The sequence below is a fragment of the Carassius carassius genome, chromosome 6 (genome assembly GCF_963082965.1).
Source record: "Carassius carassius chromosome 6, fCarCar2.1, whole genome shotgun sequence".
NCBI lineage: Eukaryota > Metazoa > Chordata > Actinopteri > Cypriniformes > Cyprinidae > Carassius > Carassius carassius.
In genome coordinates, this window is record NC_081760.1 from 39,198,753 (window position 1) to 39,220,292 (window position 21,540).

Sequence of the window (21,540 nt, forward strand, 5' to 3'; positions counted from 1 at the left end):
ACAAATGTAACTGCTCCGCAAGGAGCAATACCGATCAACCCCTTGAAGGTAGTGGTGTTTTTATACGAGGAGAACACCTCAGACTGGAGCGTGAGTGAAGATGGATTCTGGCATCTTATCTCTGTGCAGTCAATGATGACCCTCACCTCTGGACAAAACTGCCTAAATTTGTCTGGCAATGTGGCATTCACTTGCTCCCTGCTCATCCATATGGGCAGTGATCCCAGGACAAGATAAAGATAATTGGCCCAAGTTATGATGATGCGGCTAACAGTGGAGACACTTACTTTGAAAATGTCAGCCAACACTTTCTCCTTCAGTCCTGCAGCAACACGACATGAGTACAAAAAAAACTCATCAATCAGTGGCAAGCTGCGGTGATGACTGTGAGAAGCTTCCACAGCAGTTGCCTGTCCTTTCTTCTGGGCCCTAGACCAGTAGACCAGCATGGATGCTGAGGGCTCAATAGACTTCCAGAATGCTTGGAAGACCTCTTCAGATGGAAACCTGGTGTAAAAACGTATGTCTTCATCTGAAGCACAGAATCTCTGAAACTGGGACAGAGAGTGGCCTATTCTCAGCTGCATGACCTCACTTTCCAGTTTTCTGACTTCAGCTTCCAAATCCTGTATTCGTGCAGCTGCTCCATCCTGTGCACCTAGATTCACACACACAAAAAAAGTTTATTACAGTGGCAAACCATTATTAATTACTTATGTTAACAAAAATTATTATAGCTACATATTATACCTAAAATTAGATATTTGCCCACTCTGACCCTGTGTCCATATCTCAAAGTTGTTGTTCAGTAATACAACCTGCCTGATTTACAAATTCATATATATATAATTATCTGGCTATTTATTATGATTCAAAACAAATGTTTATTATAATGGTAATTTTAGATCATTTTAAGACTTTGTTTATCTTAATTTTATTACTGCTCAGTTGTGGCAGCATTAATTTGAGAAATAAAGTATGCTGATATCTTCCTGGAACAGTAATTTGTGTCAAAATGTATTAAAATGATAATATGACTTGAAAGTGAAAGGACATAAATGTAATAAAGGCTTTAATAATATATTTAATATAATATAACATAACGGGAAAGTTGCATAATAATTTGTTTTTAGAAATGCATAAACATAACGTTAACTTTACCTGGAAGAGGAGTGACTGCATAGTCATGATCTGCTTCAGCGGTCACCTCAGAAACCACTTCATCGTCTTGGGTGTCGTCAGATGGTATGGTTTGAACTCTAACTCGTTTGTAAACAGACTCACGTGAAGTTTCTCCCCAGTTGTTCCAAATAAAGCAGGACGGGACAACCCCTTTTCTGAGGCGCTTACGGCCAGTAGCGGCAGTGTAATCATCACTGATAAAGTGCCGGCTACACACAAATGTGCTGCCTCTAAGGATCGTAAACTTCGGTCCTTCTACTCGTCTAATAGCATGTATCCACTTCTTTCTCAGACATTTATCGCTAGGAAAACCATGAAAACTTAAATATGGTTGCCGCTGCTTATTATTTTTACAATAAGGGACACTACAGTAACACGTCGATGTAGCTTCAGCCATTGTTATTTTGACCGGAAGTCACTTTACACAACAAACGCTGAACCGGATGTGCGTTCTAACTTCCGTGAAAAAGGCCTATTTGGACAGTGCAACAGTTTAAGAAACAACAAATGCTGTACAAATGATAACAGCAGGAATGTTTGATAAAAGAGACAAACTATCACAGACTTACTGCTGCAAATGTCTGCCTCCGCAGCTTTCTGTCTTCTCCATTTCTGAAGGAATACCTCTCCAGAAACACCACTGGGCTGACTGCTTCCTTTACGTCTTTTCAGCTAAAAATAAAAATAATAAGAAAGGGGAGAGAAAATAAAATTGAATTATATACAGAATGTTAATAATGATTTGTGAGCAAAATATTTAGATATAAACTGATATGAATGAACTGCAAGATGAAAAAATACATTTTTTATTATTTATTTATTTTTAATTTGTTTTATTTTTTTTGGATTTACCATAACAGGTATTAAAAGCATGGTACAGAACATATGATTACTGTGATATCTGTCATATAAAAGCACATAAAAACACTAACATTACAGTGATACAAACATAGATGGTTTGGTGATTATTGTATTGTTGTATTGATTACTAATATACCATAGTAAAACTACAGGTACTGTGGTAAAAACATGGTAAATGTCCCGTTTACTGTGTTTTAACTTCACATTTCATTTATTACTATTGTAAGTGTCGTGATTACCATGATTTTACTACAAATACAACTTACATCATTGAACCTGAAATTAATATAAAACGGATCAAAGATATATGGCACGTCACGTGACAGAGTTTAATCACACTAATTAGCAGCTGTGTTGATTTATTTAAACACAATGAAACTCAAAGACAGCCGCGAATGACCGATATAATAAAGCGATTAAACATATGGCGCTAATCTGATTATTAAAGAAGCAGAATACATTTTTATAAAAGGCATTGAAAGAGCGTATTTACGATTACTCACCCAAACTCACCCAAACTCACCCAAAGTCGTGGCCTAATGGTTAGAGAGTCGGACTCCCAATCGAAAGGTTGTGAGTTCGAGTCCCGGGCCGGCAGGAATTGTGGGTGGGGGGAGTGCATGTACAGTTCTCTCTACACCTTCAATACCACGACTTAGGTGCCCTTGAGCAAGGCATCGAACCCCCAACTGCTCCCCGGGCGCCACAGCATAAATGGCTGCCCACTGCTCCGGGTGTGTGTTCACAGTGTGTGTGTGTGTGTGTTCACTGCTCTGTGTGTGTGCATTTCGGATGGGTTAAATGCAGAGCACAAATTCTGAGTATGGGTCACCATACTTGGCTGAATGTCACTTCACTGTGGAACTGATAGCAAGTATCGCGATGTGTGCTGAATGAGACTTCTTGAACGTGATTTCATAGCGATAAACATCTCATGTCCTAGCGTCGAAATTCTGACGCCAAAAGTTTCCCACTGAAAGCAATGAAGCAAGTAGTGCGTCGATATTCGACACCGAGAGGCACATTCTTCCATATAAAAGTGACGCTAGGGGCGCTTGATCATGCTTTGGTATTTGACTCCTTTGGAGTGAGAATGGGTTGTGAATGATCTCAGTATCAGACAGTGTATCTCCACTAGGTGGCGCTCTTTCAGTGTGATTAATGTGATATTCAGTCAGTGCTGATGGTGGGAGGAGCCAGTAAAGCTGCTCATTACTGATAAAGAGCTGAATAAAGAGGAAGTAACTAAAGCAGACAGATGTAGAGACAGAGAGATTCACACAGAGATCATTCAGCAGAAAGAAGACTGAACTCAACTCACAATGAAGATCCTCCTCATCTTCCTCACTTTCTACCTGATCTCAGGTCAGAGCTTTTCTCTTTCATCACTGCAGTAATGATGCTGTTTTCTGTTCATCATCTTTCTGATCACAGTATCAATCTGATTGACAGCTGCAGAAAAAGACATCGATGTAACTGGATATTCTGGAGGAAGTGTTCTGGTGGATTCTGGGAAACTTTGGTTCAGTGACTCTGATAAATATATGGCCAAATTACCTGAGTGGAGTGTAATAATAAATGATAAGAAACACGATAAATGGATTAATGAAGGAAGATTCACACTTTATCGAAACAGTGATGGAAACCTCATGATCTACATCAGAGAAATAAAGACACAAGACGCTGGACGATACGCAATTGATGTTCTTCAGAACCAGCGCATATATGTGACTGTGAATGTGAAAGAAGAAGGTCAGTCATTTTTTTGATCAAAGTCTTTGTTTAATAAATATAGTAATATCATGTATTTTTAATCATTTTATTTATTTTTTTATCTTTGAAAAATATCACAGATTCATGTTGTAAAGTGTCAAGGAGAGTGATGGTGAATGTTGGAGAAACTGCCAATTTCAGCTGTGAATATTCACAGAATCATATTAATGATCCTAAGATCATATTCAAAGAAGAAAAAGACTCCATTGAGATGATTTACAGCAGATGGAAGAAGAAAGAAAGATTGAGTATTTCTGATGACAAACATAAAAACATCTTCAGTGTGAGAATGACTGCTGTGACACCAGATGATGGAGGAGTTTATTTATGTGGAGTTTGGATCGACAAACAATCATACACTTACTCCATTATTAATACTGTTCATCTTCATGTTATGAGTGAGCAGAGAAAGCATTCAAAATTTGCAAACAATAATAAAAAAAATGTTTAACCCAGATTTAGTGATAATTGTGATTGACAGCTAAAGTGGGCGTGTCTAGAGTGAGCAGCTCCTCAGGAGGTCGTTTGATGATCAAGTGTGAACATCCTCAATACAAAACCAACCCAAAATACATCTGTAAAGAATCAGACGGATGTTCAGAGAGGAAGAATCCAGGAGTTCAGGGTGAATGGATGGAGAATGGAGATGTTTCTTTATATGACGACACCAGAGCAGGAGTCTTGATGGTGTTTTTTAGAGAGCTGAAAGCTGCAGATGAAGGAACATACAGGTGTGGAGTGAAAGTATCTGACTATACTGAGAGCTTCACTGAGATACAGCTGAGCGTCAGACATGGTGAGGAACTTCAGATACTTTTGCTTTTGTATATTTGGAGAATCTGTTCTGATTTGTATGCAATTTCTCTTGGTTAACAGATGTAAACTATCCAAAGCGTGTGACTGAATCTGTGTCTCTTGGTGGAGAAGTCAACATCATCTGTCTGATCCCAAAGGAGCATAAAGTTCATTTCTGCAAAGAGGATGATAATCACATCTGCCAAAGCATCAGCTCATCTAAAGTGACAGAAATGAGTGGTTCATCAGAGAGAAATGAAGAGAGAGTTGTTACAGTGAGCATCAGTAATGTGAGTGTGAGAGATGCTGGAGTTTACTGGTGTGGAGCAGAAACCAGAGACACACATCTGACTTTCATCTCCCTGAACACTCAAATTCAGCTCAACCTCATCAGTGAGTCCATTCACATGATCTTATTTGAATAGATATAGATTCAATAACAAAAGTTGTTCTTGTTAAATGTTCATGTTTGTTTGTTCAAAGTAACTCCAGAAGTGAGAAATGGAAGCTAATCCAATACTAGTCACTTAATGACAGAGATCACAGGTCATCAGACATTACAAACTGAGTCCTATACATATTTATTGAATAGAAAATGTTAAAACAGACAATTATGTTGGAATAGGAAAGAGTATGAACATCATACATTTTAATAATTGTGTAGCTATATTGTGAAGTATATAATTTATCTCTGGACTGTGTTTGTGTGTTTTATTCTCAGATTACCCCATGATCATCATTATTAGTGTGTGTGTGATTCTGCTGCTGATCGCTGGATTCACTCTGACTTTGTGCAAATTAAGACACAAGAGACGAGGTGACACTTGGTTTCAATATTTATCTCTTGAATCGTTTAACTGAATAGTTTGAGTGTCTCTGAGCTGATTCAGATAATCTCAATCACTCAATGAGTTTCTGTCTCAGATGCTGCTGACATTTAATGTTGATCGAGTTTGTCTTTCACTTTCTGATTGATTTTTTGGGGTTAATCAGGAAGAACCTCGACATCAGACAAGAGAAAAAGAGAGAAAGATACAATGGTGAGTCACAGTGTAATTAACACATTACTCCAATTGTAAAGTCCTTGCTCTGACCTCTTGTCACTTCTATACTTACACTCCTCACAAGCTTCTCTTGCCTTCAGAAGCTGCTTTACAGGCGCTATAAAAACAAGTTATAATCTTTTATAAAGTATTGTCAGTTATTATGTCTTTATCCATGTTTAGTAGTGCATTATACAGTTTTGCGATAATCACAAGTGTGATATTGTGGTGTCACAGCTAATTATCAATTTTAATTTACACCTCAGCCTCCTCAAAAACTTCCCCACCACTGAAAACCCTAATAAGTTGACTGAACTAAATTGATTGAGTAAACTTGTTGCCTCAATTTAATTGAGTAATGGAGTCTCCCAAAATGTACATATTTAAGTTTATTTAACTTGATGCTTTTGTAGACTCTACCTAAATCACTCAGAGGTTTAAATGTTGATACTTGATTCATTTGAAGTCACCATTGTGGTGGAAAGTGTTTGGTTTATTTGGGATCTTGGTCCAGTTGCTGCTGAGTTGGTGTATTTTAAAACGCTGTTTTTGTGGTGAAAAAAGACAAAATTAAATGAGCTCAGGTGTAATCAGATGTTTTTTGTTGATGAGAAAGTCATCACATAATACGTATTTGAGATCATAAAATAAGTTTTGTTTGATATTTATAACAGGCACCAAGAGCAAAATACTTATCTTGAAGATGGACAGAATGAATGCATTTGAAATATTTTGAGTAAAAGAATCAAGTACTCACACACACAGACTTCTAGATTTAGCATATGCATCACAACAACGGTGACAAACAAAAGAGCTCCATAGCACAAACTCATCCTTATTTTACAGCCTTTTTTGTTCTGATTGTCACCATTGATGTGATGCATATCCAAAATCTTGATGTCTGTTTGTGACGATGTGATCTGTTTTCAAAAAGTAAGTACATTATTTTATGTACTAGGTTTCTATCCATAAAAGTGAATCCACAGTTGCAGCAATACATTTTATTTTAACTTATTACCATTACAAGCAAGATGTGCATGTTTGATCTCAACTGTAATTGCCACAATAGCAGTGTTTTACAACACACAAGTTACAGCAGCAAGAGACAAGCCAACATCGGCAAGAGCTGATAACACCTGAGCTCTTTTAAATTTGTCTTTCTTCACAACAAAAACAGTGTTTTAAAATACACTGTTACAGCAGCAAAAGACAAGCTTACACAAGAAGTAACTGGACCAAGATCCCAACTAAACCAAACACTTTCCACCACAATGGTGACTTCAAATGTATAAAGAATCAACATTTAAACCTCTGTTAATTCTCAATAAGAGCTTCTCTAGATGTCTGACAGAAATAAAGTCACAGAACCTTGTAAGGAGGATCTGTGAACGTCTATATCGGACGTACAGAAGACATTTAAAAAACATTTAAAAAAAGACATCATAAAAATATTCTGGCTCCTCAGTGGACATCTTTTCAAGGTCTGCAAAGACATAAAAAGATGTCCACTGGACGTAACTTTGCCCAATGGATTAGGTTGATGTTAAAATACGCAAACATAGTAATTTTTTGTTAAGTTTACTCAAAAAAGCGCTAGCGATAAGTTGCCTTATTTTTATTTTAAGTTGACACAACTGTTTTTTTTTTACAGTGCAGTATAGGGTTTACTGTATTTTCATAAATATTGTGACATTTTGTCAAAAGGTCAAAGTTTAAATATGCTGTTATTTGTTTTACTTCAGTGTGCAAAAAGTGTGCGATCAAAAATAAGAACATAATTTTTAGTTAAATTTACATGTTGAGTTAACTTAAATATATAAGTACACTTGAAATTAATACCAAGTTAAGTGAACATAATCGTTTAAGTACATTAAATAAGCACCAAGTTTGGTGAACTGAGTGATTTAAGTACAATCTACAAAACCGTCAAGTTAAATAAACTTAAATATGTAAGTTTTGGGAAACTCCATTACTCAATTAAATTGAGGCAACGAGTTTACTCAATCAATTTAGTTCAGTCAACTTATTAGGGTTTTCTACAAAAGTGTCAAGTTAAATAAACTTAAATATGTAAGTTTTGGGAAACTCCATTACTCAATTAAATTGAGGCAACGAGTTTACTCAATCAATTTAGTTCAGTCAACTTATTAGGGTTTCCAGTGTATTGGTCTAACGAGTTAAGCAGTAACATTAGCTGCCATGTTCTTTCTCTCAAAGGAAAACGATTGGGCCACTTCATCAAATACTATAAGTTGTCGTTTCAATAATCATACCATATCAAAATCACGTACCACAAGGATAACATATTTCACTAGTAGAAATCATGCAAGACAACTTTATATCTACAGAACTTTACTCACCTAACATAATACACTAAAAAAAAACGTCCTCTTGAAATGTAGTTCAGCAAACCAAACAGACCAAAAGGACGAATTTTGTAATCCACCAATCAGTGCTTTTGTTCTCTTGTTGCTAGGCAGAATTCCTTCCATGGCCAATCACATTAAAGGAAGAACAGAGTGACGTTGAGTTTTTCCAAAGGATTACTCATGATTTTGAGCTCACAACACTTGAAATCTTAAGTTTATGCATTTTGAAGGTAAATTAGTTAAATTAACTCATATTTTTAAATGACAGGGCCAAAACGCAAAATTTTAAGTAATGTTTAGTCAACATTACTTGATTTTTTAAGTCAAGACAACATTAGGGTTTACAGTGCAGCTGCCATTCTTTTAATGTACTTTCTCTCTAGTTTATCGGCATTCAGTCATCATGTGCAGACAGCAGACGTGATTCTCTCTCAGATCCTGGATCAGCTAAAATAAACAGTCATGATGAATTACCCACAATCCCCTCTGATGAGCTCCTGTACACTGCTGTCAGTTTCCAGAAGCATGAGGAGTCTCTCAGTGAAGCTACAGTCAGATTCAGTGAAGAGGAGTATTACACCACAATCATTTACCACAAAAGATTCAACTAACTCAGTTTACACCAGTATTTTACAAAACAGAAAATGTTTTTCTTTATTTCCTTTTTTTTTTTTTTTTTTTTACATTTGTTTAAATTCAAAGTTCATTGATAAAATCTGCTTTTAATCCATAATTTAGTAATGAGCAGTTGTTGGGTTTGATGAGGGTCGTTCAGTTGAGACACTTTATCATGAGACATTTCAAAGTTTCCGCTGCTGCTCATGTTGCTTCTTTCACATGTTTAAAATAGTTTGTCATATCAGTTTATGTGACGGTGTGGTGAAAACAGGAAATAAACCCTTGACTGACACTTCTAGAAGATACTGTAGAGTTTCCACATACAGCAGCTTTTAACAGTTAATAAAGACTCTTTAATAGCAGCTCTTAAACAGACCTTTATGATGAAACACATGAAGTTTGAGAATCATCATTCGCACTCTGGTCAGTACTGTTAAAATGGCTTGTTTTAATTTCTTTAAATATGCTATATGCTATGCTATTTGTCCTGCTTTAGATTTGTACATACAGAATAGTTACACAGAGAGAATAAAGGAAGACATTAATAGTATTAACAGCAGTGTGAGTGAATCTAGTTTAAAATACCAGATCCCAGAAATACATCCAGAAATACAGTATAATAACATAATTAACTGATTGCTATCATGAAAGTTTGTGAGAAAGTGTGTGTGTGCGTGATGGACAGGCAGTTTTTCTGTCCATCTCAAAGCCACAGAACACTGGTGAAGGTTCAGGGTCTAAGTTTAGTTTGATTGTGAAGATTAAACAGCTTTATTCAGGAAACCCACAGCGAGACACATGAGACTGAACTCAGACAGAAGATTGACATTTATTGTGAGCAGAAGACAATAAAGAGCTTTAACAAAAGCCTGAAAAACATTTTATGATTAACAAAGTATCCATGTGTGATTTGAAAGTTTTACTTATAAATAATAATAAAAAATGCATGTCCACAAATCACAGAATGTCTGTAAAATGGTTTACATGTTATATATTTGTATTGTTAAAGGGGTTATATGATGTTATTTTAAAGATAAATATTTTGTGTATTTTGTATAACAGAATATGTTGACATGCTTTAATGTTCAAAAAACACATTATTTTTCAAATACTGTACAATATTGTAGGTCATCTAACCCTGCCTCTCAAACAAGTCATTTACATCAAAGTCCCTCCTTCTGACAAGCATACCCACTGAGAAAAGACGTCCACTGAGGAGCCAGAAGGTGCCATGAGGTCTTTTTTTGACGTCTTCTGCACGTCCGATTTAGACGTTCACAAAACCTCCTTTCAAGGTTAAAAACTAGTTCAAGAGTTGTCAGTAGAAATTTTTTCAACATCATTTAAGGTTCATTTAGGCATAACTTTTACTGTTTCTGGACCAAATCAACACTCTCAGGATGCATTAGATTTAGTCATGTTATTTCAATGTAATTTCCAGACACTGTGTTTGTCCTAAAATCAAGAAAATAAAATAATATTTATGAAATAATGCAATAACTGACAATTGAGCATGTGGTAAAATCAACTGCAAATCAAAGACATTAAATCTCTGAAGATCTCAGCAGAGTAGGATCAAGCATCTCCACAAACATGGAATCATTAGATTGATTTATTTCTGTCAGACATCTAGAGAAGCTCTTATTGAGAATTAAGAGGTTCAAATGTTGATATTTGATTCATTTGAAGTCACCATTGTGGTGGACAGTGTTTGGTTTAGTTGGGATCTTGGTCCAGCTACTTCTTCGATTAGCCTGTCTCTGACTACTGTAACTGTGTTTTTGTGAAACACTGCAATAAAGAGAAACAAAAGAGAGAGAGCTCAGGTGGTAAGAGTTTTTTGTTGATGATGAAAAAGTCATCATATATTAAGTATCTGAGGTTATGAAGTTAGCTTTATTTTTTTCATTTATAACCCCCAAGCCTTTTAAATCTACAGTACAGAAACAGTGAGTCAGTTCACTGTTAAACTATTATTTTGTGAAATTGTGTCTGGAATACTATAATAAAGCACAGACAGTAGAGATATTGAACGTTTCTATGAAAATATTCAGTGAGAACAACTTGATCTAGAATATAAAAACTAAGTTTTATATTTTCATGATTTTAAGTTTATTCTTAAACCGTGGTCAGTGATTATATTTTAGTTATAACCGCTACCCTTTTTTGAGTTTATGGCTATATATCAGAGTAAAGATGGAAAGCTTAAATCTTGGTATTATTAAATGAATGTCGATCTCCTTTGGATTTACCCAACAAAGTACATGAAGCAACACAACCAAAACTTGTGTGAATTACACAAATATTATATTCAGCAACCCCACATAGCAAAATCCCCAGTTTTAATTTAACACTCCGAGTGTGGACTCATATAAACACTGAAGCAGTGTTAAAAGTAACACTGAAGCAGAGTTGAAGTTAATGAGATAATTAAGAAGTTAATTGAGTTATGATTGACCATTATTGAAGACACCTGATGTTAACAAGCAGACTCACCAAACAAGAAAATCACAATTTGTGTGTCACCATTATAGTGGTCAGTGTTTGCTTTAGTTGGCATCTTGAACCTTCAGTTATTAACTTTAGACTTTGTGTTGCTGTGGTAACTGAGTTATAACATACAAACCAGAGCAAAGGCAATCATGTGTGCTATTGATTGTGAGTTGAGCTAATTGTCATGGAGCGACCTGAATGCGTAAGTTCAGGTTTCTTTAACGTATACATAAATTAAGTGAAAAAAGGGAGCAATCCAGCATAATATGGAATGTTTTTAAAAGTTAGTTCTAGTTAAAAAAAAAATAAAAAATCATTGGTTTAGACACACAGACATCAAGAATCAGCGTGAGCATCACAACAACGGTGACCATCAAAAAAGCATGTTGTAGCCAATAAAAACTCATCCATGGCTCCCATCATGCATTGCGGCATGAAAAAATTATGATCTGAACTGTCTTTTTAACTTTTTTTTCTAACTATATTTTATTTTTGCTGTTTTTATGTGAATTTTTAGCATCTAGTTTTGTGATTTTCAGAGTAGATCGGTTTATCTGAAAATGCTGTTTGTCACCGTTGTTGAGATTCATACGCTGATTCTTCTTATCATTGAGTGCCTAAAATCAAAAATTTTAATAAAAAAAAAGATCAGAATCACTCGCAAAAGATGCCTACAAAACAGCCAGTATAGAGAATGCAGACTCTTTCATTGTGGAATCAAAGCTCTTATAATCAATAATGGAAGTTTTATTTAGAGAAAACACTGTAAATTAGTTCAGTAATTCAGGTCAAACAACGATTACATTAAAACATAATCATCACCACCTGATGACTTTTGCTCTTGGCTTGCCAAAAACATTTTAAAAGTAAAAAGTCACAAGCCAAGATCACAACTAAAGCAAACACTGACCACTATAATGGTGACGCACAAATTGTGATTTTCTCGTTTGGTGATTCTGCTTGTTAACATCAGGTGTCTTCAATAATGGTCAATCATAACTCAATTAACTTCTTAATTATCTCATTAACTTCAACTCTGCTTCAGTGTAACTTTTAACACTGCTTCAGTGTTTATATGTGTCCACACTCAGAGTGTGAAATTAACACTGGGGATTTTGCTGTGCATCAATCATCACAAACATTTACATTGCACAGAAAACACCAAAAAGAAAATATCAAATGAAGTGATCACAAATAAAATATCCAAGAAATGTTCAATATTGGGCTGATATGAACCAGAAATAAGAATGGTAAAACTTAGCTGATGATGATGAAGCCTATTTGGTAAAGGTTGATGATCTTATGATGTCCATGCCAAAATACCCACTCCAGGAAAGCAATGTTAGTGTTAATCCAATGTTGACATAAGCAAGTCAAACTTAATACAACAAAGAGTCCTCCTGTCCTACACATGTAGAGTCCACCTGCTCTTTGTGTTTGTGTATAACATCCCAAGTGTTCATGAGTTCAGCAACAAACAAATAAAAGTAGGCAGTTTGTGGAAGCAAACCTTTTGAACTCTTTCCTCAAAGAAAACAAGGAATAAAAGTACATCTAAATAAAGACACATTCACAATTAGCATGCATGTTTGTCTCAATGATAAATACATATGCAATATAAGAATTACACATTAAGTAAACACCAAAACATACAATGAATGAAAACACAACAACACTACTTACTGACTTGACCAAAAGGAAACAAATTCCTCAATCACCTCAGAAAGAAGGCTGGAATAGCACAAGAAAGTCATCACCTCCTCTATCCAAATGCTTATATTCCACAGACAGTAAAAGTAGTGATGTGTCATTCTGAACGAATCTTTAATGTGACTCTGGAAGAACGAGTCGTCTCGGGGGATGATTCGTTCAGTCGCGCATGTGCAGTATTCTGTAGGTTCTGTTCTGCTAGTAGTAATTCACCTGTGTCAGTCAATGCAGTCTGAGCCGGAAAGAGAATTGATTAGTTCATAGTTCGGGTCTATCGGGTTTTTGACTCGTTCCTTAATCATGTGACAGCCCAATACGCTAACCCAATGCAATCTGAGCCGGAAAGAGAATTGATTAGTTCATCTCATGAGTCTTCGGGTCGAGTCATTCCTTAATCACGTGACAGACCCATACGCTAAAACCAGAGCTGTTGAAAAACAGAGTTGCGACACTCCCATAGACTGCCAAAGGAACTTTGGAATGCGGAAGTAGCGCGTGTCATGGAGCAGCCAATAGTTCCAAACACTGATAGTTCCAGCACTGAACTCCACACATTGTCAATGTTTTCTGAAGTACGCTCGTTGGTAAATTGATGAAATTACTGTATTTTCGACATTTGAACGCATTAGCCGACCTCTCATGAATCTATATAATAGTTGTATTTTATGTAGCCAGCTTTATTAATGTTTATTGGAGCCTGAGGTAGGTAGATTCTTAATCGCTGCTTAAGTAACAAACACTTAACTAATATTAGCTACCATAATCTGATGATGGGCTACATTCAATACCACGACTTAGGTGCTCTTGAGCAAGGCATCGAACCCCCAACTGCTCCCCGGGCGCCGCAGCATAAATGGCTGCCCACTGCTCCGGGTGTGTGCTCACAGTGTGTGTGTGTGTGTTCACTGCTCTGTGTGTGTGCATTTCGGATGGGTTAAATGCAGAGCACAAATTCTGAGTATGGGTCACCATACTTGGCTGAATGTCAATTCACTTTCACTCTCACTTTCACTTTCATTTACCTCAAATTTTCTTCAATTTCGTTGGCATACAACGTTTATCGTTGGTTATTAGACTTGTTGTTAAAGTGATTAACACTTGTTTGCGACCGTATTAGTACACCTGATTACAATTAACTTTAGCTAGTTTAACTAGAATTTTTGTTTTTTATTTATTTTTTCTAGCTCAACTAGATTACATAGCTAACTTGTATCTTGCAAGGTTGTTCTTTGGTTAATTTAGTCATTAAAGTTACACAGACCCTTTGTTAGACAGTGCATTGTGATGATAGGATATGTAGCATAAATGTGGATGATCCCAGCAAATAAAAAGTGTAATTGCAAAAAGAAAGATTATTCATCTATTTTTAAATTGAAGAGGCTGACATGTGAAACCATTTGAGACTGAATTTTGACCAAAACACTGAAGTCATGATTTTAATAGTTGTTATTTAGAATACAGTGAAGAATTTCAGCTGCATAACTCATGTTCATGGCTCTTAAAATTTTTGATGAAAGAAGCACATGTACACTACTGCTCTGGTAACACATTGAACTTTAATCTAACAGTCCCGTTTGTGTAATGGAATGTATACACATGAAAGCAGAATACATCTTTGTAAATATTAAGTATTTTTTGATGACATTTAATTTGACAATATTTCACTTTTTTCTCTCTTTTAGGAGGTGAAAACAAGTCTAAACCAAGACTTATACCTAGATAAAGTGACTCACAGTAATTTAAGTTCCAGCTGTCGAACAAATGGGATTTAATTTTTACAAAGCCATAAACTGTAAGCCGTCACTGTATGTGTGTGTTGTTTTGTTTTTCAACAGGATGGATTATCGGTGGGGAGTGGGGCAGTGGCCAGGCTGGGGAGCTTGTGGTTCCTGTAAGCAATGGAGTGATGATGAAGCTGGTTTGAATTTGAACAGTGGAGTGCTGAAGCTGGTGGGGTGATGGTGAGGCTGTAAGTGTAAGATAGAAGATAATATTGTCCATAATTAGTCAAAATTATTGTCAAGTGCCAGAGTTACAACAAACAAGTCACATCTTTCTCAAGATTTCCTTAAGCAGATAGGTTGGACTAATATATGAATAACACATATACAATCAATGAAACTTGTATAGACATAAGAGAAGATACCAGAAAACAGGCAAAACAGACCCTCCATACCCATAAATTCAAGTAACTATTGCATTACTAACAGCTTCCTTGTTGGATGTCAAGCGAGTCTCTTTGAAGACCGAACATTCAAGGAAAATGTATCTACCCTCTCACAGGATGTAATGTTTAATTAAATGTTTTGTTGAATGCAATTGGTTGCCTTGTATATTTTTCACTGTTGACATTTTTTCTGGACTTAAACTGAGCAGCTTCTGGCATTCATTGATATTCACTAGCTGTGAATGTGTGTATATTTATGTGAATGTGTCTTAACATAACCTTACCTTATCGGAGCAGTCCCCTTTTCCCTCCAAAATTAAACGCACACAAAAAATAATTCAATTCAAGGGGTTTTATTGGCATAAACGTTATAAGAACATTTCCAAAGCATCAAAATAAAATTTTAAATACACACAATATATACAGTAATATTAACATTAACAGAACTGGGTGAGGAACAGCCAAACTCAGCTAAAAAAAAACATATACCACGGCAAGACGCAGCAACAAGACACAAGACGGATGCGCTGCTTCAGATGTGCTGCCAAAGCTCTGTTGAAGAAGCACAAAGAAATTGAGGACTGGTCAGCAATGTCACCCAAAGAAACTTACTGCAGCAGATGAAAGGCACATCATGCTTACCTGCCCTGCAATTAGAAGATGTCCAGCAGTACCATCAGCTCCGAGCTGCAGAAACTGGGACCCTAGTACATCCATCTATCGTCTGGAGAAGTCTGGTCCGAAGTGGCGGGCCAATTCCTAAGAAGCAGGTTGAAAGACAACTTTGATTCACTTTTTTGATCCATTTCTAATTTTGACTACTCTATATTATATATACATTTATTTAATTATATATATATATATATATATATATATATATATATATATATATATATATATATATATATATATATATATGTGTGTATGTGTTTGTGTGTATAATAAACACATTACATATAGTGTTTATCTGTGTACGTGTATGTGTGTGTGTGTAAATATATATACTGTATGTATATATATATATATATATATATATATATATATATATATATGCGTGTATATGTATACACACAAACTCACTATATGTAAAGTATGTGTGTTTATGTACATATGTGTATATGCATGTGTGGGTGTGTATCTATATCTATCTATCTATCTATCTATCTATCTATCTATCTATATATATATATATATCTATATATATATATATATATATATATATATATATATATATATATATATATATCATTTGAAATGAATCTAAAGTTGTCCTAAAACCTTCTTATTAGGACAAATTAGTTCTTTGGAGAATTTTTTTTTTTTGTATGTGTGTATATATATATATTATTAGTATACAGACATACTGTAAGTTAATATTAACAGTACACTTATGTTTAGGGAAGGTTTAGCCTAGTTTTCTCAAAAGAAACTAAGAATTGCTGGTGAAATGGCTCTAAGTCACTGAGGTTAAACCTCAACATGAAGCCTCTGTTAAAAACTTATGTAGATGTCTTTCCCAAAAGCATCGTTAGCGAATTATGGTGGTAATTTCCACTGAACTCTATTGAAATTGACAGAACTTGCAACCATAGTTGTTTTTTAGGAAACACACTCCTGGTTAGTAATGAGTGAAGCTGCTGCTGTTTGTGGAGTTGTTTAGTCGTCCTCTGCTGATATCTTGAGAGATTTAATGTCTTTTATTTGCAGTTGTTTTGCAGGCTTTGGCTGAAGTCAACAGTAATTGTTGAGTTTCTGCTCGTCTCGTTTTTCTGAAGCAGATGTTCCTCACTAATGCTCAATCAGTACTTCTTTGGCACCAGCTCCTTATCGGTCATGCTGCTAGCTCATGTTGAATTTTTTTCCCTAATACATCACCACACATGAAAGACACAATACACATGCTATAATCTGGGCAATCAGCATAACCATCTAGTCGGCAGTTATTCTTGTAGTTTTGATAATATCATGAAGACATAAAAGATTGCAATCTCTACGATTCACTTGACTTGAAAAATAGACCGTGGACATCTTCAAGATCAATCACAATATAAATTTGTCAGATCGCCCACCCTAATGTACACCATTTAGTCTTGAAGTCGTTGTATTGCTGGATCAAGATTTGATGATTTAACCTTATATTTAAAATAGAGATGCACCAACATACAAATGCTGGTCCGAAAGCGAAAATTCTGGATACACTTGGCCGAAACCAAAACTTAAAATGCATTTAATAAGTATTTATTATTTAATTAAATAATATAAAATCATTTTGTAAGACTTTTTTTTTTATTTACTTTCTTCCTTCTCTCTCTCTCTCTCTCTCTCTCTCTCTCTCTCTCTCACTCTGGCAGTTAATGTTAATATGATAATATGTACTGTATATGTAACACCTTTTGTTCCCTGTATCTCATGTACACCTCATGTACATCATATTGTCACCCTCCAGTGGAAGATTTAAATAATGCAGATCAGTTCACTTGAGGGTCATCTGTGTTATACCTGGAACATGAAACATGCATGAGGTCTCAGTATCTGCCGCAGCCCTTGGCTTCCTTAATGTACTGCGTTTGAGCTCCGTCACTATATTCTTTTCATTGACTATTTTTAACTTAAAAATCAATTTTATACATCATCGTTTCCGTTTATATAACGTGTGAATATATCCTCTATTGTATTCTACAACAAAAACAATCAGAGCGCCTCGCTATCACTAGTTTTATTTTGATCTCCCGGGTCCGCTATTAGCTTTTAGCCCGTTAGCATCAGCAAGCGTGGTTGCAGCTAACTGCGCTTACATTGCTAATACTCTATTCACACACATTACCACTGCTGTACTCACTGTTACTTGCTTTAATGGCGGATGAATGTCTCCACTCTGTGCAGCTCGACCTCGAGGCCGTGGGGAAGCAGATTCGCGACCTGGAGGTGAGGCAGGCCCAGCTGAGAGAGCGGAGAGCCGCGCTGGAATCATCCCGGGCTGACGCTCACAAGTCCGGGGTAAGTATACCGCGTGCTGCTAACAGTCCCACCACGTCTACTCCGTGTGTTTCTCTGCACAGGCCCGGTGCATCCAGGACGCGATCTTCCCAGATGTCCTTCACTGCGACGCCGGGACACCACGGACCCTGGGTGCATCCACAGCGGAGGACGCGAGCCGGGTCCCGGGCGACGACTTCTCCCCCTCCTGCCTTCGACATCTCCATCCGGAACCGCTTCGCTCCCCTCCGCGAGACAGGACGCGACGCGGTGATCATCGGAGACTCCATCGTCCGACACGTACGTGCTACGTTAGCCGAAGGTAAAGTGCACACTCATTGTTTGCCTGGTGCTCGTGTTCTCGATGTTTCTGCGCAGATACCCGCGGTCCTGAAGGCCGGCGAGAGCCCCAGAGCGGTCGTGCTTCACGCCGGGGTTAACGACACCACGCTGCGGCAGACGGAGACGCTGAAGAGGGACTTCAGCAGCCTGATCAAGACAGTTCGCAGCATGACGCCCGCGGCGACGATCGTTGTGTCAGGACCACTGCCCACGTATCGACGAGGACACGAAAGGTTCAGTAGACTTTTTGCTTTAAATGAATGGTTGTTGTCATGGTGTAAAGAACAGAAACTGCTATTTGTTAATAACTGGAATCTTTTCTGGGAGCGTCCTAGGCTGTTTCGCGCTGATGGATTACACCCCAGCAGAGTCGGAGCTGAGCTGCTCTCTGACAACATCTCCAGGACACTTCGCTCCTTGTGACTAGTAAGACAATTCTCAAATAACTATTATGATTACTTTTGTTCCACCTGCTTAAATGATAAAAGTACTTGCGCTGTAAAAACTATTAAGACTGTGTCTGTTCCCCCGAATAGTTAGGTCAAAATATAAGGTAGGATCTAGAAAAAATCTTATCGTAATTAAACCAGAAAAATGTAAAGTAAATGAACAAAAACAATTTTTAAAGTTTGGGCTCATAAATATCAGATCACTCACAGCCAAAGCAGTTATTGTAAATGAAATGATCACAGATAATAGTTTTGATGTACGCTGCTTGACTGAAACCTGGCTAAAACCAAATGATTATTTTGGTCTAAATGAGTCTACTCCACCAAACTACTGTTATAAGCATGAGCCCCGTCAAACTGGTCGTGGCGGAGGTGTTGCAACAATAAATAGTGATATTCTCAATGTTACCCAGAAAACAGGATACAGGTTTAACTCTTTTGAAATACTTCTGCTAAATGTTACACTGTCAGACACGCAAAAGAAATCTAATGTATCTCTTGCTCTGGCTACTGTGTATAGACCACCAGGACCGTATACAGAATTCCTAAAAGAATTTGCAGATTTCCTCTCAGACCTTCTAGTTACAGTTGATAAGGTGCTAATCATGGGAGATTTTAATATTCACGTTGATTATACAAATGATACATTAGGACTTGCGTTTACTGACCTAATAAACTCCTTTGGAGTCAAGCAAAATGTCACCGGGCCCACTCATCGTTTTAATCATACACTAGATTTAATTATATCGCATGGAATCGATCTTACTGCTATAGATATTGCACCCCAAAGTGATGATATTACAGACCATTTCCTTGTATCGTGCATGCTGCGTATAACTGATATTAACTATATGTCTCAGCGATACCGTCTGGGCAGAACTATTGTTCCAGCCACCAAAGAAAGATTCGCAAATAACCTGCCTGATCTATCTCAACTGCTATTTGTACCCAAAAATACACATGAATTAGACGAAATTACTGACAACATGGGCACTATTTTCTCTAATACATTAGAAGCTGTTGCCCCCATCAAATTGAAAAAGGTTAGAGAAAAACATACCGTGCCATGGTATAACAGTAATACTCACTCTCTCAAGAAAGTAACTCGTAGTCTTGAACGCAAATGGAGAAAAACTAACTTGGAAGTTTTTAGAATTGCATGGAAAAACAGTATGTCCAGCTATAGACAGGCTCTAAAAACTGCTAGGGCAGAGCATATAAACAAACTCATTGAAAATAACCAAAACAATCCAAGGTTTTTATTTAGCACAGTGGCTAAGTTAACAAATTACCAGACTGATTCAAATATTCCACCAACGTTAAATAGTAATGACTTTATGAATTCCTTCACTGATAAAATAGATTGTTTTGGTTATCACTTGGCACCGGTACAGGATGGCTTCCTCCGTGACGTGCTCTGCATATGTTTTTGTCTTTTTGTTAGTTTGTCCTGTCTTTAGTTATATTCCTGCAATCAGTTTCACCAGGGATGAACTGCTGAACATTCGGCAGAACGCACCACAAAATGTTTTTCCGGATTTCAATTATTCAGACGTTTTATTGAATATTGTTATCGGAGGAGCAGCGGCGCTGATCAAACGCTTCAGGACGCGCAGACGGGGAAAGCGAGCTGGCGCGCTCGTCAGACTCAGGAAGCGCGGATTTCGAACGCCGTTGCCTAGCATCCATCTGGCAAATCTACGCTCTCTAACCAACAAAACGGACAAACTCCTTCTGCTTTCTCGGACAAATAAGGATTTCTCTCACTCTGCTGCTCTGTGTTTCACGGAAACCTGGCTGAATGACGCCATACCGGACAGCGCGCTCCATCTGCCGGGCTTTCAGCTGTTTAGAGCGGATCGCGACGCAGAATCAACGGGGAAATCGCGCGGCGGCGGGACATTCTTTTACATCAATGAACGGTGGTGTACAGATGTAACTGTATTAAAGAAGATGTGCTGTCCAGATCTAGAAATGCAGGTTGTCAACTGCAAGCCGTTCTATTCGCCGCGGGAGTTTCACTCGCTCATTCTGGTTAGTGTTTACATTCCTCCGCAAGCGCAAGTAAGTCTGGCTTTACAGAAACTCGCTGAGCAGATCACAGAGACAGAACAACAACACCCGGACTCTGTTTTAATCATTCTCGGGTACTTTAATAAAGCCAATCTCTCCCGTGAACTGCCAAAATACAGACAGCATGTTACCTGTCCCACCAGAGACAGTAATATATTGGATCACTGTTACACCACAATAAAGGATGCATATCACTCTGTTCCACGAGCAGCTTTGGGACGTTCTGATCACCTTCTGGTTCATCTTATACCGACCTACAGGCAGAAACTAAAATCAGCTAAACCTGTATTAAGGACTGTAAAAAGATGGACTAATGAAGCAGTGCAGGATTTACAATCTTGTTTTGACCTCACTGATTGGAGTGTTTTTGAAGCTGCTTCCACCGATCTGGATGAACTCACAGAGACCGTAACATCATATATCAGTTTCTGTGAGGATATGTGTATTCCTACAAAGACTCAACTAAATTACAACAATGACAAACCGGGGTTCACTGCAAAACTCAGACAGCTCCGTCAGGCCAAAGAAGATGCTTACAGGAAGGGGGACAATGTCTTGTATAAACAGGCTAAATACACACTGGAAAAGGAGATCAGAGTGGCAAAGAGGAATTATTCTGAAAAAAATAAGGACTCAGTTCACTTTGAATGACTCAGCATCAGTGTGGAAAAGTCTAAAGAAGATCACCA

At 37.2% G+C, this 21,540-nt stretch overlaps 1 protein-coding gene across 1 annotated transcript in view; it reads left to right on the forward strand.

Annotated features, from left to right (window-relative positions):
* Positions 1–3,365: 3,365 nt before the first annotated feature.
* The window catches only part of LOC132141755 (polymeric immunoglobulin receptor-like), a 46,812-nt gene continuing 28,637 nt past the window's right edge, over positions 3,366–21,540 (forward strand). The window contains exons 1-5 of the mRNA XM_059551417.1: positions 3,366–3,408; positions 3,496–3,795; positions 3,897–4,214; positions 4,298–4,612; positions 4,693–5,004. Coding sequence (XP_059407400.1) covers positions 3,366–3,408; positions 3,496–3,795; positions 3,897–4,214; positions 4,298–4,612; positions 4,693–5,004 — 1,288 coding nt within the window. The remainder of the gene's footprint in view (positions 3,409–3,495; positions 3,796–3,896; positions 4,215–4,297; positions 4,613–4,692; positions 5,005–21,540) is intronic.